We start from the raw sequence: 19501 nt of genomic DNA, 5'->3' as shown, positions 1-19501 counted from the left end.
GGGTAGGAGGAGGTGAGCAGATGACAATCTGAGAGTTCAGGAAGGAATATAGTTGAAGAAACGCTCCATAAGATATTTAGGACCTTGTGATTGAGAAGCTATATTTTAAAAAACTCTCTTGGAGACTGGAAGTCAATGTAGATGGAGACTTGAGAGCAAGAGACGCAGAAGAGAGGCGAGGTAGTTTAAGAACTGTCCTCGGAGACGCATTCTCAACTATCTGTAATCTCTGAAAAAGATTGCTTGGTGGCACCGGCTTAATCTAGTCTGGAAAGTATCACGGCCACTGCCAAGGCTTTCCTCGCAGTGAACGGCAGGAAATCAAAAAACTTTTCAAAGATTTGATCAGTCCAAAGCATTTACCTGCTACAGCAAGAACGTGAGGATGAAACGATAAAGAGGAGTCTAATACCCAGATTTTTCCCTACCTTAATCGTAGCCGGAGGGGGCAGGTGCAGATGAGGGCCACCACATCCGAGTTACTATTCCCGAATAACATGATCTCTGTCTGTTGTGTGTGGTTTGGGTTTTGAGTGATACTACATTCTCCACTAGCGTATGTATCAATGAGGATGTACTGCAAAGAGTCGGGTGTCAGTCTGAAAGGGGTGTACATCAACTTCTGCCGTAAGCTAATTAGTTGGTGCCCCTTATATTGATCTTATATGTTCGTGAGTGGTGTGCTCAAGCTTATAGTTTGATGTTTTAGTACACCCTACACTCTTTCGATTGGTCCCCACTTGCGCGCTCTATTCTGCAACTAACTCCTTCCTTCGTGGCCCCTTTGTCTCTTACAGTCTTGACTTCTGCTCCTTTCTTTCATGCTTTTAGTCGACTATAGTATCCCCTGGTTTTTCCTTCTGGCAAGATCCCTCCCACCAGCTTTACATCGCTTCTCAATAAAACACTTTTTGGAACACCATTCTCATTTTTATGCAACTGTGTAAAACGCCTCCAACTCCTCGCTCTGTAGAACCTCTCCTAAGGACCTCGCTATGTGCTGTAAAACTGACTAGATCTGCGTTTATAATTTTATTTTCAAATTCATAAAACCTACGTTTACAACTTTAAACTTTCTGTGCATGTACAACAGTTCTGGAATACATGATCAACTAAACGGAACAGACTTGTGCGTTATGTCACTTCCCTACAACCTCTTTAATAGACGTATAAACCTATAACAGTAATAAGCAAAGAAAGAAATGTAATTTATAAATCACAAAACACAAGTTCATGTTGTTTTGCATCCACTATTAAACAAGCTGAAAAGTAGTTTCAGCTTACCTTCCAAATACTGCTACTTTCATATGCCTTCGAGAGAGGATCTCACTGATCCCTGCCAATTTGTTCTTATACGTTTGCATGTCAGACAGCTCATCCTCAGTCACTATGTGTTCCAACTCCACATTCTTAAAGGTTGCTATTAGATGGTGAAAGAAAATAAAAAAGGGGAAAAAAATTCAAATATGTTGAAAAACAAATCTAGATCGGACAAACATTTTCAGTGAAAAAAACTGAGGTATAGTTCTAGCTCAAATTCTAAAATTCGCCAGTTATGTTTTTAGACGCACAGAACACCTGACACCTTACACCACTATGATGTTCTCCTGTTAACTGTTTATGTGTGTTTGTACCACTTTTTTCCACTATGTTAATCTCCCAAGTCAGCGCTCGCTTAAAAGAGTTTCAAGATGGACAAAATAAAAAAAATTCTGTCCAAATACAGTCAATCATATTGCGTATAAAAATTTAAAAATGTGACTCACAGGAATGACGCACACGTTTTACTGAATATATAACTCTTTAAATCTTGCCTTGTACCTTTTTAAACACACATCTCAAAAGCTACTTGATGGATTTACACGGAATCAACAAAGCACGCTTTTTGAATAAACTTCTTCATTCATGCCAATTCTGGTGTAAATCTATTCACAGGTTTTTTCATCTATCTATTCGCACTATTTCCAGTGGAAGGTAAAATGGGACATTATGCACTTTTTGACCACGCCCCTTCCCCATTAACCTATTTTTTCCAGTGGACGCATCTACAGAAATGCTGAAATTTAACTGACTAAGGTTATAGCCTACTAACTTTTTTGTAAATCCGTCCAAGGGTCAAAACTTATAAGCAAATCAAAAAATGCCTTTTGAATGGAAAGTGCAGATGAATCATAACTGCACACTGGTGTCCGTTGCAGTGTGTACATATTTGTTTTGCTTCAGCTAAACAAACTTCTTTTAAAGAATATGAATAGCGCTTTCAGACATACAGAGCTACAGTTAACCTTGGAATACTGCAGCTAGTTAAGCCTTATATTATTTTTTGACTGATAAGCTGTGCAGTTCAGCTGTTATGTACTATACTTCCCTCATCCCCCAGGTATATAACTAGTCCTGAGCTTTACATGTTCAGTGTGCACCGGAGGAAATCAGCAATTTCTACAGAAGTACTATCCTTTTGGCACCAAAAATTCCCTGGGTCTGCAAGAAATCCAGCAAGTTAAGTCCAAATTGGCCTTAACACAATTATCAAACCAAGTGTGTAACGAAGTTTTATTGTAATCAGTTGTGTATACATATATTTGTCACATTTGGAAGTGCCACACATACCTTCCTTATCAATAAAAATCAATCAACAAATATGAGTAGCACTTTAAAAACTCAAAAAAACTCAAATGTGAGCACCAAATCTTAAAAGCTAAATCTGATATTTAGTCTGCCCAACACTACATTAAAATGCTTGCCTCAAAAAGGATCGATCTGTTGGCAAATGAAATCATGCATCCAGTTATTTGACAGATTACGATAATACTTACCATACACAAAATCCGTCCCCTCTGCGACATAGCGAAACAACTCGTCGAAAATCGATGTGATGGCCTTTTTAGCCTGCACAAAGTGCTTCAGTGGAGATGCACTTTCATCCATAGCTTATCTATGAAATTAACATGATGTATGTTCAGAAATGTATATGGCAGGTTGCAAACATTTTAGGCAGTATGAGCACTCAACTACACTTTCAATAAGGTGTTCTTGCCTATGGCATGTGTCATTTTTAATCCACCCCAAATCATTTTCAGTAATATATCTACCGTTAATTCCAACCACCTGTATAAACACAGACCTGGCCAGTGAATACACGTAGCTTATAAATGGCTACTTTTTAATAAGCAATTCCGGGAAATGGGTACAAATTAATTTCTCTTGGTTTAGTGGTAGGCCACATAATCAGTAGTGTAAAGTAAAATAAGCATCTTTACTGGTGGATAGTATGCAAACTGGTTTCAAGGCAAGAACTATTTTTTTAATTAAGACTCTAATCGATAGATAAGGCTAAATGAGGAACTGAAAATACCCTTAAATTAAGGTGAAATGTAGCCTGGAAAATGAAAGCTTAAAAACGTGTTGGCAAAAGCCAAAATATAAGAGCAAATACACTTCAATGACTAAAGCAGCAAAACCGAAGAGACTCAAGATATAATGGGGGTAAGAAAAGACAAAAGATAGATGACAAAGAAAAGGCGAGTGGAGTGATCCAGATTTCAGTAATCACATTTGTAGGTATTGCCTAAAACAACAATGGCGCTGACTGATGCAAGAGATTCTGTTAACTTATAATGGGCTTAGAGCCCAACCATTCTTTCCCATTGGCTGGCCTCATTGTAACTCTCACCTGCTTGCTTATTTGATGGCTTCTGTTGGATTTACTTCCCCATTGTGAGTTTGTCCTTCCCCTGAAGCATGGACGCATTACTGTGTCCTTATTTTGCTCTTTCTTTGGTGCTGTTTTATTATTTTTTGTTAATAACACAACAAGAATGCCAGAGCTCAAAAAATCTACTCGACCACTCGCAAGTTTTATTTTATGAAGTCGAGCTATTTTTAGATTCCACTCGACCCTTCTGGTGAGTGGACAAAGAACAGGTGTTCTGTTCAGTCAGAAACTGAATTAGCAATTAAGATGTCTTTAAATCTTATTGTTGTCACATTTGCTCCGTTTTCAGAGACAGAGGTCAAAAGTCAGTTTGTCTTCTTGCAATGCAAATACTTTTCCTTGTGACTGCAGAGCAGAGTTCCAGGAGTTTGTAAGGTGAACTGTCTGACCTATGTGAAATGAAAAGCTTTTGGTATCAGGTTTTTCCTAACACACAACATTTATGTAACTAAGTCAACTTTACAAACATTTCAAAATATATTTCAGTAGCTGTGAAAAAACATTTTTTCTACTTCTGTGTGATGAAAAAAATATTTTAATAGAATGAAAAAAAGTCAGAACACTTTACTTGGTGATGTGTAAATGATAAATGTTTTCTGAAACCCAATTTTCACAGATTATTGTTAATGCACTATATAGTTTTATCAGTAAAGCTGCAAGTTAGTGGGAAGGTTTTTGGACATTTCTTGGAAATGTACTGCCGGTAAATGACAGTGCACTACCACATCATGCTTTAGTAATATATTTATTAAAAGTGAGTGTTTGAACAAACTGAGAAACACTCCTGCCCTGTTGGCAAAGCTATTCGTAAACTAAGAGGCAAGTCATGCATGGATCATGTGTACCCTGTTTGTGGGCTAGATTTATTATACATGGAGCAAATGTTTAGTATATTTAATCAAACAAAAGAGTTTTTTTTTCTTTTTTCTTTTTTTACAGAAGAAATTCTGAACTCACATATTTGAAGGTGCACTCATATGTGAGAATGAAGAAAAAGGAGACTGTAAAATACAATATTTGCCTAGGATCACACAATTTGAGACCGGTTTCCTGATCAAGTACATTACAGTTAGGTCGAGTAGATTATTCAAGCTACTCGACCTGCAGGTCTAGTAAAAATATTATGATATTGCGAAGCCTGGAAGGCTTATGTTTTTCAACCGTATTGTGTGCTTTCCTGTGTATCCATGTTACTGTGGTTTTTTGCCCCTCCCATTCTGCATCCATCCCTCATGCTGCTTCCACCCATCTTAGTGTCGCTCTATTGCGACATAAGCTTCTGTACTCCCACCCGTCTCCGTGTTTGCAGTGTGCTTCTGTGCTCTTCCCCATCTCTGTGCTGATCTGACTCAGAGTGTGCTTCTGTGCTTACCACCCCACCCCCAAACACACACACAAAAGTGTCACTTTGTCTCGCTGCGTGGTTTTCTGTTCCTCCAGTGTGGTTTTCTTCCACCGTTTTTCTTCCTAGACCAATCCATTGGCTTTTGTGGCCCTCCCATTTTTCTTTTTAGCTACAGATCCAACTACAAATGATGCAGCTATCAGTGTCCAAAGTTCATCCTCTAGCCATGCTGCATGGCATCTTCACAAAATCAGGGCGCTGTGCAGTCTGGTTAAAGGCCATTGGCAATTCCAAAAGGTCCCAAAGGCGAGACATATTGGCTTTGCCAGTGCTTATTTTAAGTATAGTTGTTTTGTAAAGTTTGGACTTAAGCTTTGCAGGTGCCAAGCGTGCTTTACATCTCATGGGTGATTTGTTCTAGGTAACAATTTACAGTTGAGCATAAAACATATGCAAGGTGTACAGATTTGGAGTATCCATTACAGCAATAATATAGCAGTAGTGGTGTGTTCCCATTTACAGCAATATTTAATGAGCCCCCCCCTCAACTGTAACCTTTATTTTGGAATTATACAAAATTCAATTAAAAGTCATAAAAATAACATACATCATAAAATACAGGTTAAAAACAACAATAACATTTATGTGTATTATCGCATGACACACATAGCCTAAACTGTCAACACCGTGAAAAGTCATCATGTACTTAAATCAAGAACTTTAAAACAATTTGTTAAGCAGGGAACTGACGTACTTTATGTGCCTCTGATAGAAAACCGGCAACAGAATGACTCACAAAATTGTCTTCCAATAATTGCTAAATAATAAAGCTGGCCGTATGTGTTTAAAAGGGTGACAATTCTTAAAAAGCAGAAGGATAAAAACTTTTGTAAAACATGGTGAAATTAAGTGTATTTTACTCAGACACCAAGTCACAGCCATAAGGTCTAGCATTCATACCCTTACTAGTGTAGTTGATTCAATCAAAACCTCACCAACTGAAATCGAAGATTAGGTATGCTGACCGTAAAAAGATAAGGTTCCAACTTCTGTCTTTAACAAGCAATAGACTCCAACCAAGGGTTTCAGTAATTCTGCACCGTTTCTATGAAGCTGGCAGGCTGAAATAAGTGCCTACTGCATCCCAGCCATTTCCTTCGTTACCATTTAATGAGGTCTTTCGGACAGCTCCGGATGACCCAGAGTAGAACATGGGGATCTCACATACTTTAACCATTCAATTCTCTAGGCATAATCAAGGGATAAACAATCGCCCCTAAATAACCCTATCTAACTGGGTCTCTCAACGTGACCAACGAGAGATCCAACTCAGTAATGGTGGCCAGCTATGTGTCTTCTAGATACAGAACTCCTACCTCTTGATGAACCATAAAAGCAGGGTAAACTGGAACACCCAGAAGGCGTCTAAGCTAGTTATGTTCAACTAACTGCAAGGTGGACCCTCCCCAGTATCCCTGTATATCGCACCTGTATGGGAACACAGACATACAATTAGTGTGATAGATCTTCAAGACAGCCTGAAGTAGTTTCTTGCCCAATCACATAACAATATTAGACAAAGCCATGATAGTTCTGGCAAATGGATTTCTCTTGATGAAAACCAGGTGAAGCTTAGAACAGACATGATCGAATTGGACCCCCAAGTACGAACGCATGAATGAAAATGAATTTGTAAAATGCAACTACTGCTTTATTAGAAGCCTCCTGGAGCTATGTCGGGAGTGGAAGTAGAAACAGAATTACACTTCATGGAACTCAAACGTTTTCAGCTGGGCCTTAAACAGGCTTTTGCTCAGAATGGACTAAAGGTATAATGGTAGAGCATTCAAATAACTAAGAGCTAGAAAAGAAAAAGATCTTCCACCAGATCTAGTTTTTGCACTTTAGGGACGCACAGCAGATTCTGATCGGCCAAGCGGGGTGCCCTAAAAGGAAAATATTTTTTGAGCTTGTCTTAAATATACCCAAGGCCATTCTGATGAAATGCTCTGTGCAAAACCATGAGTGCTTCAAACTTAGTTCTAAACTTAACCGGCACCAGTGAAGTTGTTTCAGGCCTTGCCTAATAGATTGTCTTTTTGGAATATTTAAAACAAGCCAAGCTGCCGCATTCTGGACTCACTGGAACTGAGTGAGCAGGTCCTGAGAAACCTCTGTAGTGACATTTGTGTGTTGACCACTGATGTCGTGTCGCACCACTGTGCACCTGGCTTAGCTGCCCACTGTCACTTTAGTGGTCACTGGTTATAGACTCCATTTTGTATTCAGCCTAGATTCCATTTTCTGTTCAGCTTAGCTTCACCGCCGCGTTAAAGTATTTTTCTGTACAAACATGTTATGCAACGTGTTTTCCATTATGCATGTTTTCCTTCTCATCGAAGAGCTAGGACATATTATCACCTAGGACTGGTAGGTAGGCAGAGAACAGTTTAACTTGGGAGAAATGCCTTGGGATGTTGACCAATTCTCAACACGTTCCTTTCAAAGTTTACCTAAACTGGCCAGCATTTTTGAACATTTCCTTCTTAGAGGTTTTTTTTTCTAGAAAGCCCTTTCCACGGTTCTTTAAGACATAAAAAGATGGCCCTGCTCAGTAGTGGTGAATTCCGAGACCTCGGTCAGGATTGGACATCAACTGCCTGACATTTGTCCCATGAGGGTGGAGATCTCTTTCTCGCAGTTGAACGGGGTCATCTTCTTGCTGGCATGAGAAAGATGAAGCATCTGACAGGCCCTACTGTGATGAATTTTTATTAATTATTTGCTTTGCATTGCGTTTAAATAGATATCAATATAAGTGTTTATATCCTTGCATGTACATATTTGCTGTTTATAGACTGAAGATTCTTTACACATGGCCTTGCGTTGTTGTTGCACATTTTGAAGGTACACTTGTTACTGTTCAAATCTTCCTTCACGAACCTTGCAAAAAGCTATAATAAATGTCTTCTTCAGATTAAGAAGTGCATTCCAGAGAATCTTTTCGACTCCTTTCAGTGGGTATGTCTTGGCTCAGTCAAAAGTAAAGCAAAACAACCTCCCTGATAGAGTGCATTACCGTAGTCCAATCTGGAGGGAATAATGCATGTACAATACCAATCCGGGTGGCTACAAGAAGATATTTTAAAAACTTTAATGATTTTAAAAGCCCCAAAAAGGTGGCAGCAGTGACATGCACCTGAGGCTTGAAAGATAGGACCACATCCAATAACACCCCCAGCTTCCTGGCAACAGTTGAAGCGGTGGGGGCTTCCCCAAACTGAGAAGGACAAAGTTTCATAGCATCAACTTGGGATGGGGTACCAATCTCAAAATTTTCTGATTTATCAGAATTAAGTTGTAAAGAGCAGGTGTGCATCCAATCAGCAACAGCGGTAAACAGCCAAAAGAGAAAAAAAGAGAAAAAAAGCAAACAAAAAAAAAAACCACAAATCACCAACCACAGTACCACCTTCCATAGAGCAAGCATCAAGATGAGACCTGATTTAACTTTTAGGATTATATGTTCAGATTCGGCTAGTGATCTCTTCGAATGACTTAAGCAGCAGACATTTCTTAACCTGAAAAGGGTCAGAATGTGACCCCAAACAAGGGTGGACCATAGACCTATCAAAGTAAGAGCAATTTTTTTTCCAAGTAGGAGAGAGAATGAACTTTAGCCAACACATGACTCTGAGCATAGATTGTTTTAGCTCTTTTTTCCAAACTCTTTATTGAGGTATTATACTGACACAGTTTGACATATCAAGGTAATAACATAACATGCAATTCAGAATTGACATGAGAAAACATGAACGCTCCTTTAGTTATGTCTGCAGTGGGGCTCATGTCAGATTCAAAGTGGGGCCAGAGTCATGTGGATCGCCTCTGGGATGGGGGTGCCCAAGTTAACTGCATGATCTGAGCCAAATGTTTGGCGGGTATGGTTTTCCACCATGTTGTTAGCTAGTCGCGGTACTTCTATGACAGTTAACGGGGTGAGTGACAGGTGAGGCTCATGGGGGCATAGCATTAGAGGAGGGATTATGGCGATCACGAGGAAATCCAGGAATGTTTCGTAGCCGGGATAGGGCCTGAGGATATGTTGGGAGGAGAGGCAATAGACTGTTTGAGCTCTTGATTGCCCCGGGACCTATCACCATCACATAAGACTTTTTATAATTTATTGTCAAGGCCCTAGAGTTCATGAAGGTACAAAAAGGATTCTACTGACCTTTGCAGGTCCACTCTTGTTCTAGATAAATGCACAGCATCATCTGCACAAAGACGGGAAGGGTCCTCCTTATCCTCTTCATAATTTTTCATTGTGTTGGCATTTTAAAAGTATACTAATATTTATTTTGGATGAATATGTTAGGTCACTCAAACACAAACAAAATAAAAGAAGGCCCAGCACACAGCCAAGCATGAGCCCAATGCCCACCTTCACCTTACATGGTAGTGTACCATCCTATTTGTTCTTGAAACAACTCTAAATGTCTGTGTGAATTTGTACTATCAAGTGAAGCAGGCCAGAGTCGACCTCCCAATCCTCACCTACCACTATAGTTAGGTGATCAAATGGGTCAAAGGCTGCCCTAAAATCTACTAAACAGTAAGATATTTCTCTGCACACCTTTGGAATACAGGCCTAGGCCAATTGCATAAGAACAACAAGTGATCATCTGTGTAGTCCCTCCATAAAACTTGTTTGTTCTTAGGGGACTAGGTTTACAGAGGACACCCATTTTGTCAGACTTAGAAACAAGTAATTTGTGAATGCCTTAACAGCAGTATCAAACAAGGAAACTCCAGGTGTGAACCTGGATCTTCACATGCACTCTTTATTCGAATGGGACACATTGTACTCAGATTCCAGGAATCAAGTACCTGGCTTGTGGAGCAGATGTGATGAAAATTGGGTCATACAGATTACTCACTACCACAAGGCTTACCAAAACGCTGTCAGGGTCAGGAACTTGCAAAGGACACAATCTCCATATCACTTTCTCCAGTTGATGAAAGAGGATCTATTGGTGGTTCACAAATACACGATCAATAAGGGATGCTAACGCCAGGCCAAAATAAAATGTAATGTATTTCAGCCCCCACTTTCTCAGGCATTATCAAATACCTCTCAGTCTTCCTACTCAAAGTACTATCAGCAACCAGCAGTCACAACTGTTAGGAATTATTGTATCAGAATTTCTTATATTAATCGCGACTTCCTATACTTACACCCCAGCTTCTTCTGTATAACCAACTTCTTTAAAATGTTGGCGTTGTTGACACAAGTGACTTAAGAATTCTGTCCTCCTATATTCCCACACTGTTTGTGATTTCTGGAGTACTTTCTCTGCTTGCAAGCAACTGCTATCAAACCAGGTATTAACAGTAATATGTATTGCAGGGTTAATTAAACCTTAACAAATCAAATGTATGTACTAAAGCAGCATACTACAAAAGCCAAAAAAGGGTCTCATATAAAGTTCAAATCTACTGTAAAACATGAGAATGTATAAAGGGCCGATATGCCTATATAAGAAAACGAGATGCCAATGAAAACAAGTCCACTTATAAGAATCGATTATATGCATAATGACAACTGTCATAGTTTACCTAAAGAAAACCTAACAAGACCTAAAAAATGGATCAAAATTTGCACTGAAAGACAGAATGAACCCGATACAAAAAACGTGTTTAGCATGAAAAGTTGATTTGTAATGTATTTTATCTAACAATACCTAAAAAATGATGCAGCAATGGCACGAGGGAGGACATGCGCTACTTTGGCAAACTTCAAAGCAAAGTCTCAAGTGTTTGCTAGATCCCTCCTTGTCCAGGCCAGACCCCAGACACACACCAGGGGGTCGGAGACCGCATTGTGTGAGGGCAGGCACAGTCCTTTCAGGTGTGAACGACCACTCCGCCCTCCCCTCTAGCTCAGATGGCTCATCAGGATATGCAGGCTACACCCTGCCCCCTTTTGTGTCACTGTCTAGAGAGGTGCAAAACAGCCCAACTGTCAAACTGACCGAGACAGACAATCCACAAACAGGCAGAGTCACAGAATGGTTTAAGCAAGAAAATGCCTACTTTCTAAAAGTGGCATTTTCAAACAGACAGAAAATGCATTTTGAAATTGTGAGTTCAGAGACTCTAAACTCCACATTATATCTTCTCTCAAGGGGAATCTGTAAATTAAGGATTTCTAAAGGAAGCCCCCATGTTAACATATGAGAGAGAGAGGCCTTGCACAGTGAAAACAGAATTTGGAAGTATCTCACTGTTAGGACACATAAAACACAATTAGGATATGTCCCACCTTAAACATACATTAAACCCTGCCCCTGGGGCCACCCAGGGCCTACCTTAGGGGTGCCTGACGTAGTAAAAGGGAAGGTTTCGGTCTGGCAAGTGGGTACACTTGCCAAGTCGAATTGGCAGTTTAAAACTGCACACACAGACGGCAGTGGCAGGTCTGAGCCATGTTTACAGGGCTACTTATGTTGGTGGCACAATCAGTGCTGCAGGCCCTTTAGTAGCATTTGATTTACATGCCCTGGGCACCTCTGGTACACTTTACTAGGGACTTTCCAGTAAATCAAATATGCCAATCATTGATAAACCAATCAACGGTACAATTTACCTAGGGAGCACTTGCACTTTAGCACTGATTAGCAGTGGTAATGTGCACAGAGACAACAAACCAGCAGAAACAGTCCTGAACAAATAGGAGGAAGAAGGTAAAAGGTTTGGTGATAACCCTGCTAAAAGGGCCATTTCCAACAGACCCCAATCTACAGGCAGCGGCAGATTTATCGGAAGCTGCTAAGGCGCTGGATTATATAGCACAGGAGTATATGTTTGGCATTATGCCCCCTATGGGCATGCTTGGGGCATTTCAATCAATGTATATGCCTTCTTTTTACAGAGCAGGTGGCATGAGTGCGAGTCAATGGTGCCCGAGACCCTCATGTGCACTTTCTCCTGTGATTTGGGAATACGTTAAATTTGAGTATTACTCTGGCCTATGTATTAACTGGACGAAATGTGTTATAATCCTGCTCACAAATGACACTAATCAGTGCCCACTTGACTTTCCGCTTATGTGATATTACCTAAATTCCTGTACCCATTTGTTAACATACCCATTACTCTGCTAGCGTGTTTCTTCCAGAAATTAAGGCCACACTTGCTTAAGATGATCTCGGTGGGCAAGCAACCAAGAATCAGATGGGATATACTCACCTTATCATATGATGGTGGGGAAGGCGGGGGCAGTACCCCTAAAAAATGTTCTTTATTATCTCGGCACACAAGCACATTTTGCCCACTATTGGTATGTAGCAAATAACTACATGCCACACACTGCAGTGGAGCATGATGATGCTCACCCCGTGCCACTTCCTGTGATCATAGCACACAGACAAGAAAGGATCCCACAAATTGAGATTAACACAATAGAACCCACATTCACAGCTTGGCAGCCACTAGGAGAACTAGTGGGGAAACTTCCACTGTACACTCCAGCATTGCCGCTACAACACCATCCTGTAATCCATCACACAAGAAGAACAAGCATTTACAATCCAACGGGTCTCACATTTCTCCGAGTTAGCGCTATTACCAGTTGTAAACTCCCTACCGGACTTTTCTTGCCACATTAAATGAAAAAAAAGAAGAAAAGAAAAAAAAAAAGAGTGTGGTCGCGCTGCTACAGTTCACTCGTAGTGAAACCTATTGGCAGACGTGCAATTAACTATGTAACAGGGTCGATGTCATGCAAAGCGCTCGACTTCTGCCAAGCGAGATCCCGCTGCGAAAAAAGATAAAAAGTAGTCCACAAACCGGACGGAAAACAGCGAGCCTTGTATGTTTTCAGTATTTGGTTGCTGCGCTCAAGGAGGGCTAACCACCGGAAAAGCCATGACGTATGCATGCCTTCCACTAATGAAAGCAAGCAGATTTTAAAAGGCAAGTCCGCAAACCAATGAAAGAAACTGACATGACATGGACGGGGCTCCGAGCCCTTTTCTAAATACTAAAGCGTCTCGCAAGCGATACGCATGCGCAAGCGCATACTAGACCCTAAAAAGCACTTCAAATACTTACCACGGTGGGCTTAAACACAATGGGAAGTGTTTACCTTAAAGTCACTTATGTTGCCCTTTGAGGAACTTGTGCGATCAGGGCCACACTACTACTGACGTTCATATATTATCAGCTTTGGGTAGTTCTGCGGGCTCTCTACCATCAGTTCCCATAGGTCCCTTCTACTATCATTACGTTACAGGTCCTCCACACTAGCCCGACATGACAAAATTTAGCTAAGCCCTATAATGCAGATCTGGAGGATAAGCGAGTGACCACGGCAAAAGCCCTAGAGAGCTGAAATACAATACTTCTCCATTCTACTGGGGAGACTGAGTGGAAATTCTGGTGGGCGCAACAACACACACTCACTTCCAAATGCAATTTGAGATTAATTAATTTTACATTTATGCACCAAACATATTACACTCCTCTCAAACTCTGCAAATCTGGGGTTTGGGAAGATGCAAATTGTGTATGTTGTGGGGCACTAGAGGCAGATTTTACACACCTAGCCTGGCAGTTTGCTTCAGTTATGCAATACTGGACTCAAGTTACAGAGACTAAGAGAAATGGTGATTGAGCCAGTTCCCTGAGACCATGTGATTTGTTTACTGGGGGTGGACGCAGATCTTCAGCCTGCTAAACGAAGAGCTGTGTGGGTGGCTTCGTTCTTGGCAAAAAGAAGGGTGACTTCACTGGGATAGTAGGGTCAAACCCATCAAGAAAACTGGATATCTGATATGACGTACTGCAGATCCCAACTGGAATTCTATGCACAGGAACTGCTGGGACCTTCTAGGCCCATGGACATATGGGGACCTTTGGCAGCATATCTACTATGAATGCCAGAGGAACTCTAAGAGCTACTGCTGCTGCGGAGAGTGGGGTATGTGTGCCTCTTAAGGTTGCTGTGTTTTATCATAAGATCATGGTCTGCATGTTTTTTTTTTACCTGACACACGGGTATGTTGGAGGGACGGGTGAGTGAGTGTGCATGACTTATTGTGTTACTTGGCAAATATTGATTAACAAAAAAAAAAAAAAGAAGACATTGGTCAACTCTGTAGACTTCACTCTGATAATTTGCCACCAACAGCTGATGCCAGAGCTCTTTGAGAATAAATAGGCTGCAAAATATGCAGGGAGGCATTCCCAATCATTTATATTATATAGATAAAACAAGCATTGGCAAAGCCAATAAGTCACACCTATGCAAGAGCTATTGGCTTTGCCAATGTGCCTTAGCCATGTTGTACACCAACATGGCTGCTGTTCAGCATGGCTCAACTTTAGTTGCATAGAGAAGAGTGGGGTGAAGAGTTATAGTAAAACAGCGAAGAGTGGAGTCGAGTGTTGTAGAGTGGAGTGGCAGAGACTGTCACGCATTGGAGTGGCATAGTGTGGAGTTGCACAGAGAGACATACACTGGAGTGACAGAGTGGACTGCTGTAGAGTGCATTGCCGTAGAGTGTTGCAGAGTATAGTGGCATTGATTGCAGTGGCGTTGAATTCAGCGACTTACAATGGAGTGTTGTAGATTAGAGTGGTGCATTGTAAAGTGGCGCAGAGTGGAATCGATTGGCATAGGGTACAGTGGCCTAGAGTGCAGAGTAAATTCGAGTGGCATACAGTGCAGTAGATAAAGTGGTGCAGAGTAGAGTAGCATAAAGTGATGTACAGTATAGTGCCATAGAGTGCAGTGGCGTAGAGTAGAGTGGCATAGAGGTCAGTGGCACAGAGTGCAGTGCTGCAGAGTAGAGTGCTAGAGTGTAGAGTGAAGTAGAGTGGCATAGTGCAGTTGCATAGAGTACAGCGATGCAGAATAGATTGCAGCTGCGTACAGTGCAGTGACAAAGTGAAGTTGTGTTGAGTGCATTGGCGTACAGTGCACTGGTTGGGAGTACAGTGGCATGGAGTGAGGTGGCTGAGTGAAGTGGCACCAAGTAACGTGGCGCAGGGTGTAGTGGCGGAGAGTAGATTGTTTCAGAGTGGAGTGAAGTGGCTTACAGTGCAGTGGTGCAGAGTAGAGTGCAGTTGCATAATGGAATAGAGTAAAGTGGTGCTGAGGGCTGTGGCATAGAGTGCAGTGGTGCAGAGTACATTGGAGAGGCCTACAGTGGATTGATGTGGAGTGCAAGAGCATAGAATTGAGTGTTACAGAGTGAAGTGCACTGGCAGAGTGCAGTGGCGCAGAGTGGATTTGTGCAGAGCAGATTGGTGTGGGCTAGAATGGTGTACAGTGCAAAGAGTGCGGTGGTGTAGAGTAGAGTGGCAAAGACTGCATTGGCACAGAGCAGAGTGGTATAGGGTAGAGTAGAGAGGTGTAGCATGAAGTGGCCTAGAATGGGGTGGTGCAGACTGCACTAGCATGGAGTAGTGTAAAGTGGAGTGATTCCGAGTAGAATGGAGTGGCGTACAGTGTAGTATTCATGGTGTAGGAGCACACTGGCATTACAGACAACACATTTTCAATTGAAATGACCATTACATTTGCACAGACGTACAGTTTTACTAATAAAACTATACAGTGCACAGACAAATTGTATGACCTAGTGTAATGATTTTTTATCACATTAAAGTATTTGTTTCCAATACACTTCACTAAACAAAATATGTGCTTTGCGTTTGTAATTCTGATAAACTATTTCATAATGTAACAGTTCATTTAAATGTGGACGTGTGCTAGAAAAAAAAAATATTTCCTACCCCCAGTAGCCAGAAAGATTGTCACATAAATCCTTTCACTATGAAGTCAGAGAAAGAAAAGTAAACAAATGCCCTCGGAAGACAGCGCCGACAGCGCCTGACATCTGACCTTGGTCGCTGAATGCACAGCAGATGTGGCGAGATAAGAACAAGATTTACAGAAAGGGAGCACTCAGAAGGATACTGCAAATAAGGTTTAGGCAAAAGAAGGTAGAAACTGAAGCTGCACAGTCTAAAACTAAGCCAGAAAATGGAAAGCAAGAAAATGTGAATTACAAACCACAAATTGGGAAGCAACAGCCAGAATGCATTCCTAGGCTAGTTTTCTGAATGTCCACAAGATGCCTTTAGCAAACCAGACAGCTGTGCTGTCTAGCAGACAGCGAACTAAAAAGGTTTCTCACCAATAACATCAATTTAAAAAGCAGGCTACAATGTAAAAAGGTCTCTGACCAACAACATAAATTTAAAACAATCAGCAATTGTCCAAATTTTTTTTTTTTAAAAAGCACACACACACATTCACACTGGTTCTAGTAAAACCAAAAGTACAAAATTGTTAATCGCAGTGATATGGCACATCTAGAACAGATTACATTTAAATTAGATATTTTGTTGCCCCAAGTTGCCATGCTATAGGTGGGAAGTTATGACATAATGTCAGAGACCACAAGCAACAATCAAATGCTTGAGGCATGCTTACTTTATACAGAAGATCCAAAGCAGTAAAACTAGAAGAAAGATTTGTAGACTTGGCTACACTAATATCTAAACCGCACATAGCCATATCCTGAAGTCTGCACAAGCCCGACTGGATAAGAGAACTGATAAAATCAGTTGATGCAAAAAGTGACAACAGAACTGTGCTACAGAGGCATTCTGTGGGCCAGACAAGGGAACACTCTTGGGCGTAATGGTACTTGTACTGAAGAGCAAAAACAATGATAGAACTTACCTAGTCAGGGTGCACCAGACAGCAATCTAGCATAAGAGGAAGGGTTTACTTTGTTCTCCTTGTAATCCACCCACCAAAGACATTCACATCATTATCTCCACTCAATCACTTGAAGTGCAGGCACTACGGTGAGCCCCTTCAAGAATATGGCCTGACTGCTGACCCACCAGCAACCGCTGAATGTAACCTTAGCTATGAGTTTATAAAGTTGCCCCAACATGCCATAAATACGATGAGTGATTTGACCCACTGGTGTCCAAACCACGTGCTTTGCTGCCAATCTCAAGATATTGAATAGTTATTACTTGTTAAAAATGTATATATTATATGGTGCAATATGCTACAAACTGAATAGGAGCATAAATAGAGTGTACGTACTAGTTGCAAAAATCAATTCATTTTAAACATTTAGGTTCTTTCCAACTTACCTATGACAAGTTGGAAACGAGATAAATGTACTAATTACTGTGGTGGATCCCAACAAAAACTTCACGATGAAGATTCATGAACTGTTCTATAATCATTTTAAATGAATAGTAATCACAACAGTTACCTGTGTTCTACAATCAGAGCTGGGCAGATAGGTAAAATGTGCTCTAAATGTTTCTGTTGATAAATTACATAATATATATTTCATTTTAAGTTGGGGTTTTAACCATCTACCATCAGACCTTGAGGGAGTGCGTCGACCTAAACCTTAAGAAATGCATTTTAACAATAGTTTCCACATTGGTCCTCAGTAGACCCGGGCCACAAAAGAGGGTTAATTGTGGTGATCTTGAGATGCCTATGATATGAACTGAGCTCAACTGACAGCCCATGTGGTCAGTGTCTCCTATTCCCTGTGTAGATTTCTTCTTTCCCTTCCTTGAAGCACGTTTAGCTCTCTCTTCCACAGTTGACTTCGCCCTCTTTTTTATGTCACCCTCTGTCATCATTCGTCAATTTCCATCCACTCCTTTTTTTATACTCGGCTCTCTCTCTTTTGTGTCTCCTAGGTGTGTTTTTATTGCCACTTTTTCTCCTCGTGTTGACCCATCCCATCGCCCCCCACACTTTTCTTTCTGTGTTGTGTCCCTATGCCCACTCTTGCCAGTCTGTTGTCCTTTCTTTGTCACTTAGTCCTCTTTGTTGAGCCTCCTCCGTTACTTTATGTACGTCTTAGTCCTAATCAAATCAAATCAAATCATTAACATTTATAAAGCGCGCTACTCACCCGTGCGGGTCTCAAGGCGCTAGGGGGGAAAGGGGGGGTTATCGCTGCTCGAACAGCCAAGTCTTTAGGAGTCTCCGGAAAGCGGAGTGGTCCTGGGTGGTCCTGAGGCTGGTGGGGAGGGAGTTCCAGGTCTTGGCCGCCAGGAAGGAGAAAGATATCCCACCCGCCGTGGAGCGGCGGGTGCGAGGGACGGCAGCAAGTGCGAGGCCAGCGGAGCGGAGGGGGCGGGTGGGGACGTAGAAGCTGAGGCGTCTGTTGAGGTATTCCGGTCCCTTGTTGTGGAGGGCTTTGTGTGCGTGGGTGAGAAGACGGAAGGTGATCCTTTTGCTGACTGGGAGCCAATGCAGGTGTCTCAGGTGTGCGGAGATGTGGCTGTTGCGGGGTACGTGGAGGATGAGGCGGGCCGAGGCGTTTTGGATGCGTTGCAGGCGGTTTTGGAGTTTGGCTGTGGTCCCGGCGTAGAGGGTGTTGCCGTAGTCCAGGCGGCTCGTGACGAGGGCGTGGGTCACGGTTTTTCTGGTGTCGGCGGGGATCCAGCGGAAGATCTTACGGAGCATGCGGAGAGTGAGGAAGCAGGCGGAGGACACGGCGTTGACTTGCTTGGTCATGGTGAGAAGAGGGTCCAAGATGAAGCCGAGGTTGCGGGCGTGGTCTGCGGGGGTCGGTGCGGTGCCGAGGGCCGTGGGCCACCAGGAGTCGTCCCAGGCGGACGGGGTGTTGCCGAGGATGAGGACTTCCGTTTTTTCAGAGTTCAGCTTTAGGCGGCTGAGCCTCATCCAATCTGCGACGTCCTTCATACCCTCTTGTAGGTTGGTCTTGGCGCTGGCGGGGTCCTTGGTGAGGGAGAGTACAAGTTGGGTGTCGTCGGCGTAGGAGGTGATGATGATGTCGTGCTTGCGTACGATGTCGGCGAGGGGGCTCATGTAGACATTGAAGAGTGTCGGGCTGAGCGATGAGCCTTGAGGTACGCCGCAGATGATCTTGGTGGGTTCTGAGCGAAACGGAGGGAGGTAAACTCTTTGGGAGCGGTTAGCGAGGAAGGAGGCGATCCAGTCCAGGGCCTGGCCTTGGATCCCGGTGGAGCGTAGGCGGGTGATTAGGGTGCGGTGACAGACGGTGTCAAAGGCAGCCGAGAGGTCGAGGAGAATGAGGGCGACTGTTTCACCGTTGTCCATCAGGGTTCTGATGTCGTCTGTGACTGAGATGAGGGCGGTTTCCGTGCTGTGGTTGGTTCGGAATCCGGTTTGTGAAGGGTCGAGCAGGTTGTTGTCTTCCAGGAAGGTGGTCAGCTGTTTGTTGACGGTCTTTTCTATTACCTTGGCTGGGAAAGGTAGAAGAGAGATGGGGCGGAAGTTTTTCAGGTCGCTTGGGTCAGCCGTAGGTTTCTTTAGTAGGGCGTTGACTTCAGCGTGCTTCCAGCATTCGGGGAAGGTAGCAGAAGAAAAAGAAGAGTTGATGACGGTCTGG

At 42.4% G+C, this 19501-nt stretch overlaps 1 protein-coding gene across 3 annotated transcripts in view; it reads right to left on the bottom strand.

Moving 5' to 3' along the window:
• The window catches only part of MFN1 (mitofusin 1), a 206586-nt gene that overhangs the window by 173544 nt on the left and 13541 nt on the right, over positions 1-19501 (bottom strand). For all 3 annotated transcript variants that reach the window (XR_011199355.1, XM_069213075.1, XM_069213073.1), the window contains exons 2-3: positions 2817-2935; positions 1285-1420 (exon numbers count right to left, since the gene is read on the bottom strand). Coding sequence is in view for 2 of the 3 variants with exons in the window: in XM_069213075.1 (XP_069069176.1) it covers positions 1285-1420; positions 2817-2928 (248 nt within the window). In the remaining variant the exon portion in view is untranslated. The remainder of the gene's footprint in view (positions 1-1284; positions 1421-2816; positions 2936-19501) is intronic.

Source organism: Pleurodeles waltl, chromosome 11 (genome assembly GCF_031143425.1).
Source record: "Pleurodeles waltl isolate 20211129_DDA chromosome 11, aPleWal1.hap1.20221129, whole genome shotgun sequence".
NCBI lineage: Eukaryota > Metazoa > Chordata > Amphibia > Caudata > Salamandridae > Pleurodeles > Pleurodeles waltl.
This window is presented reverse-complemented; position numbering and strand designations above follow the sequence as displayed.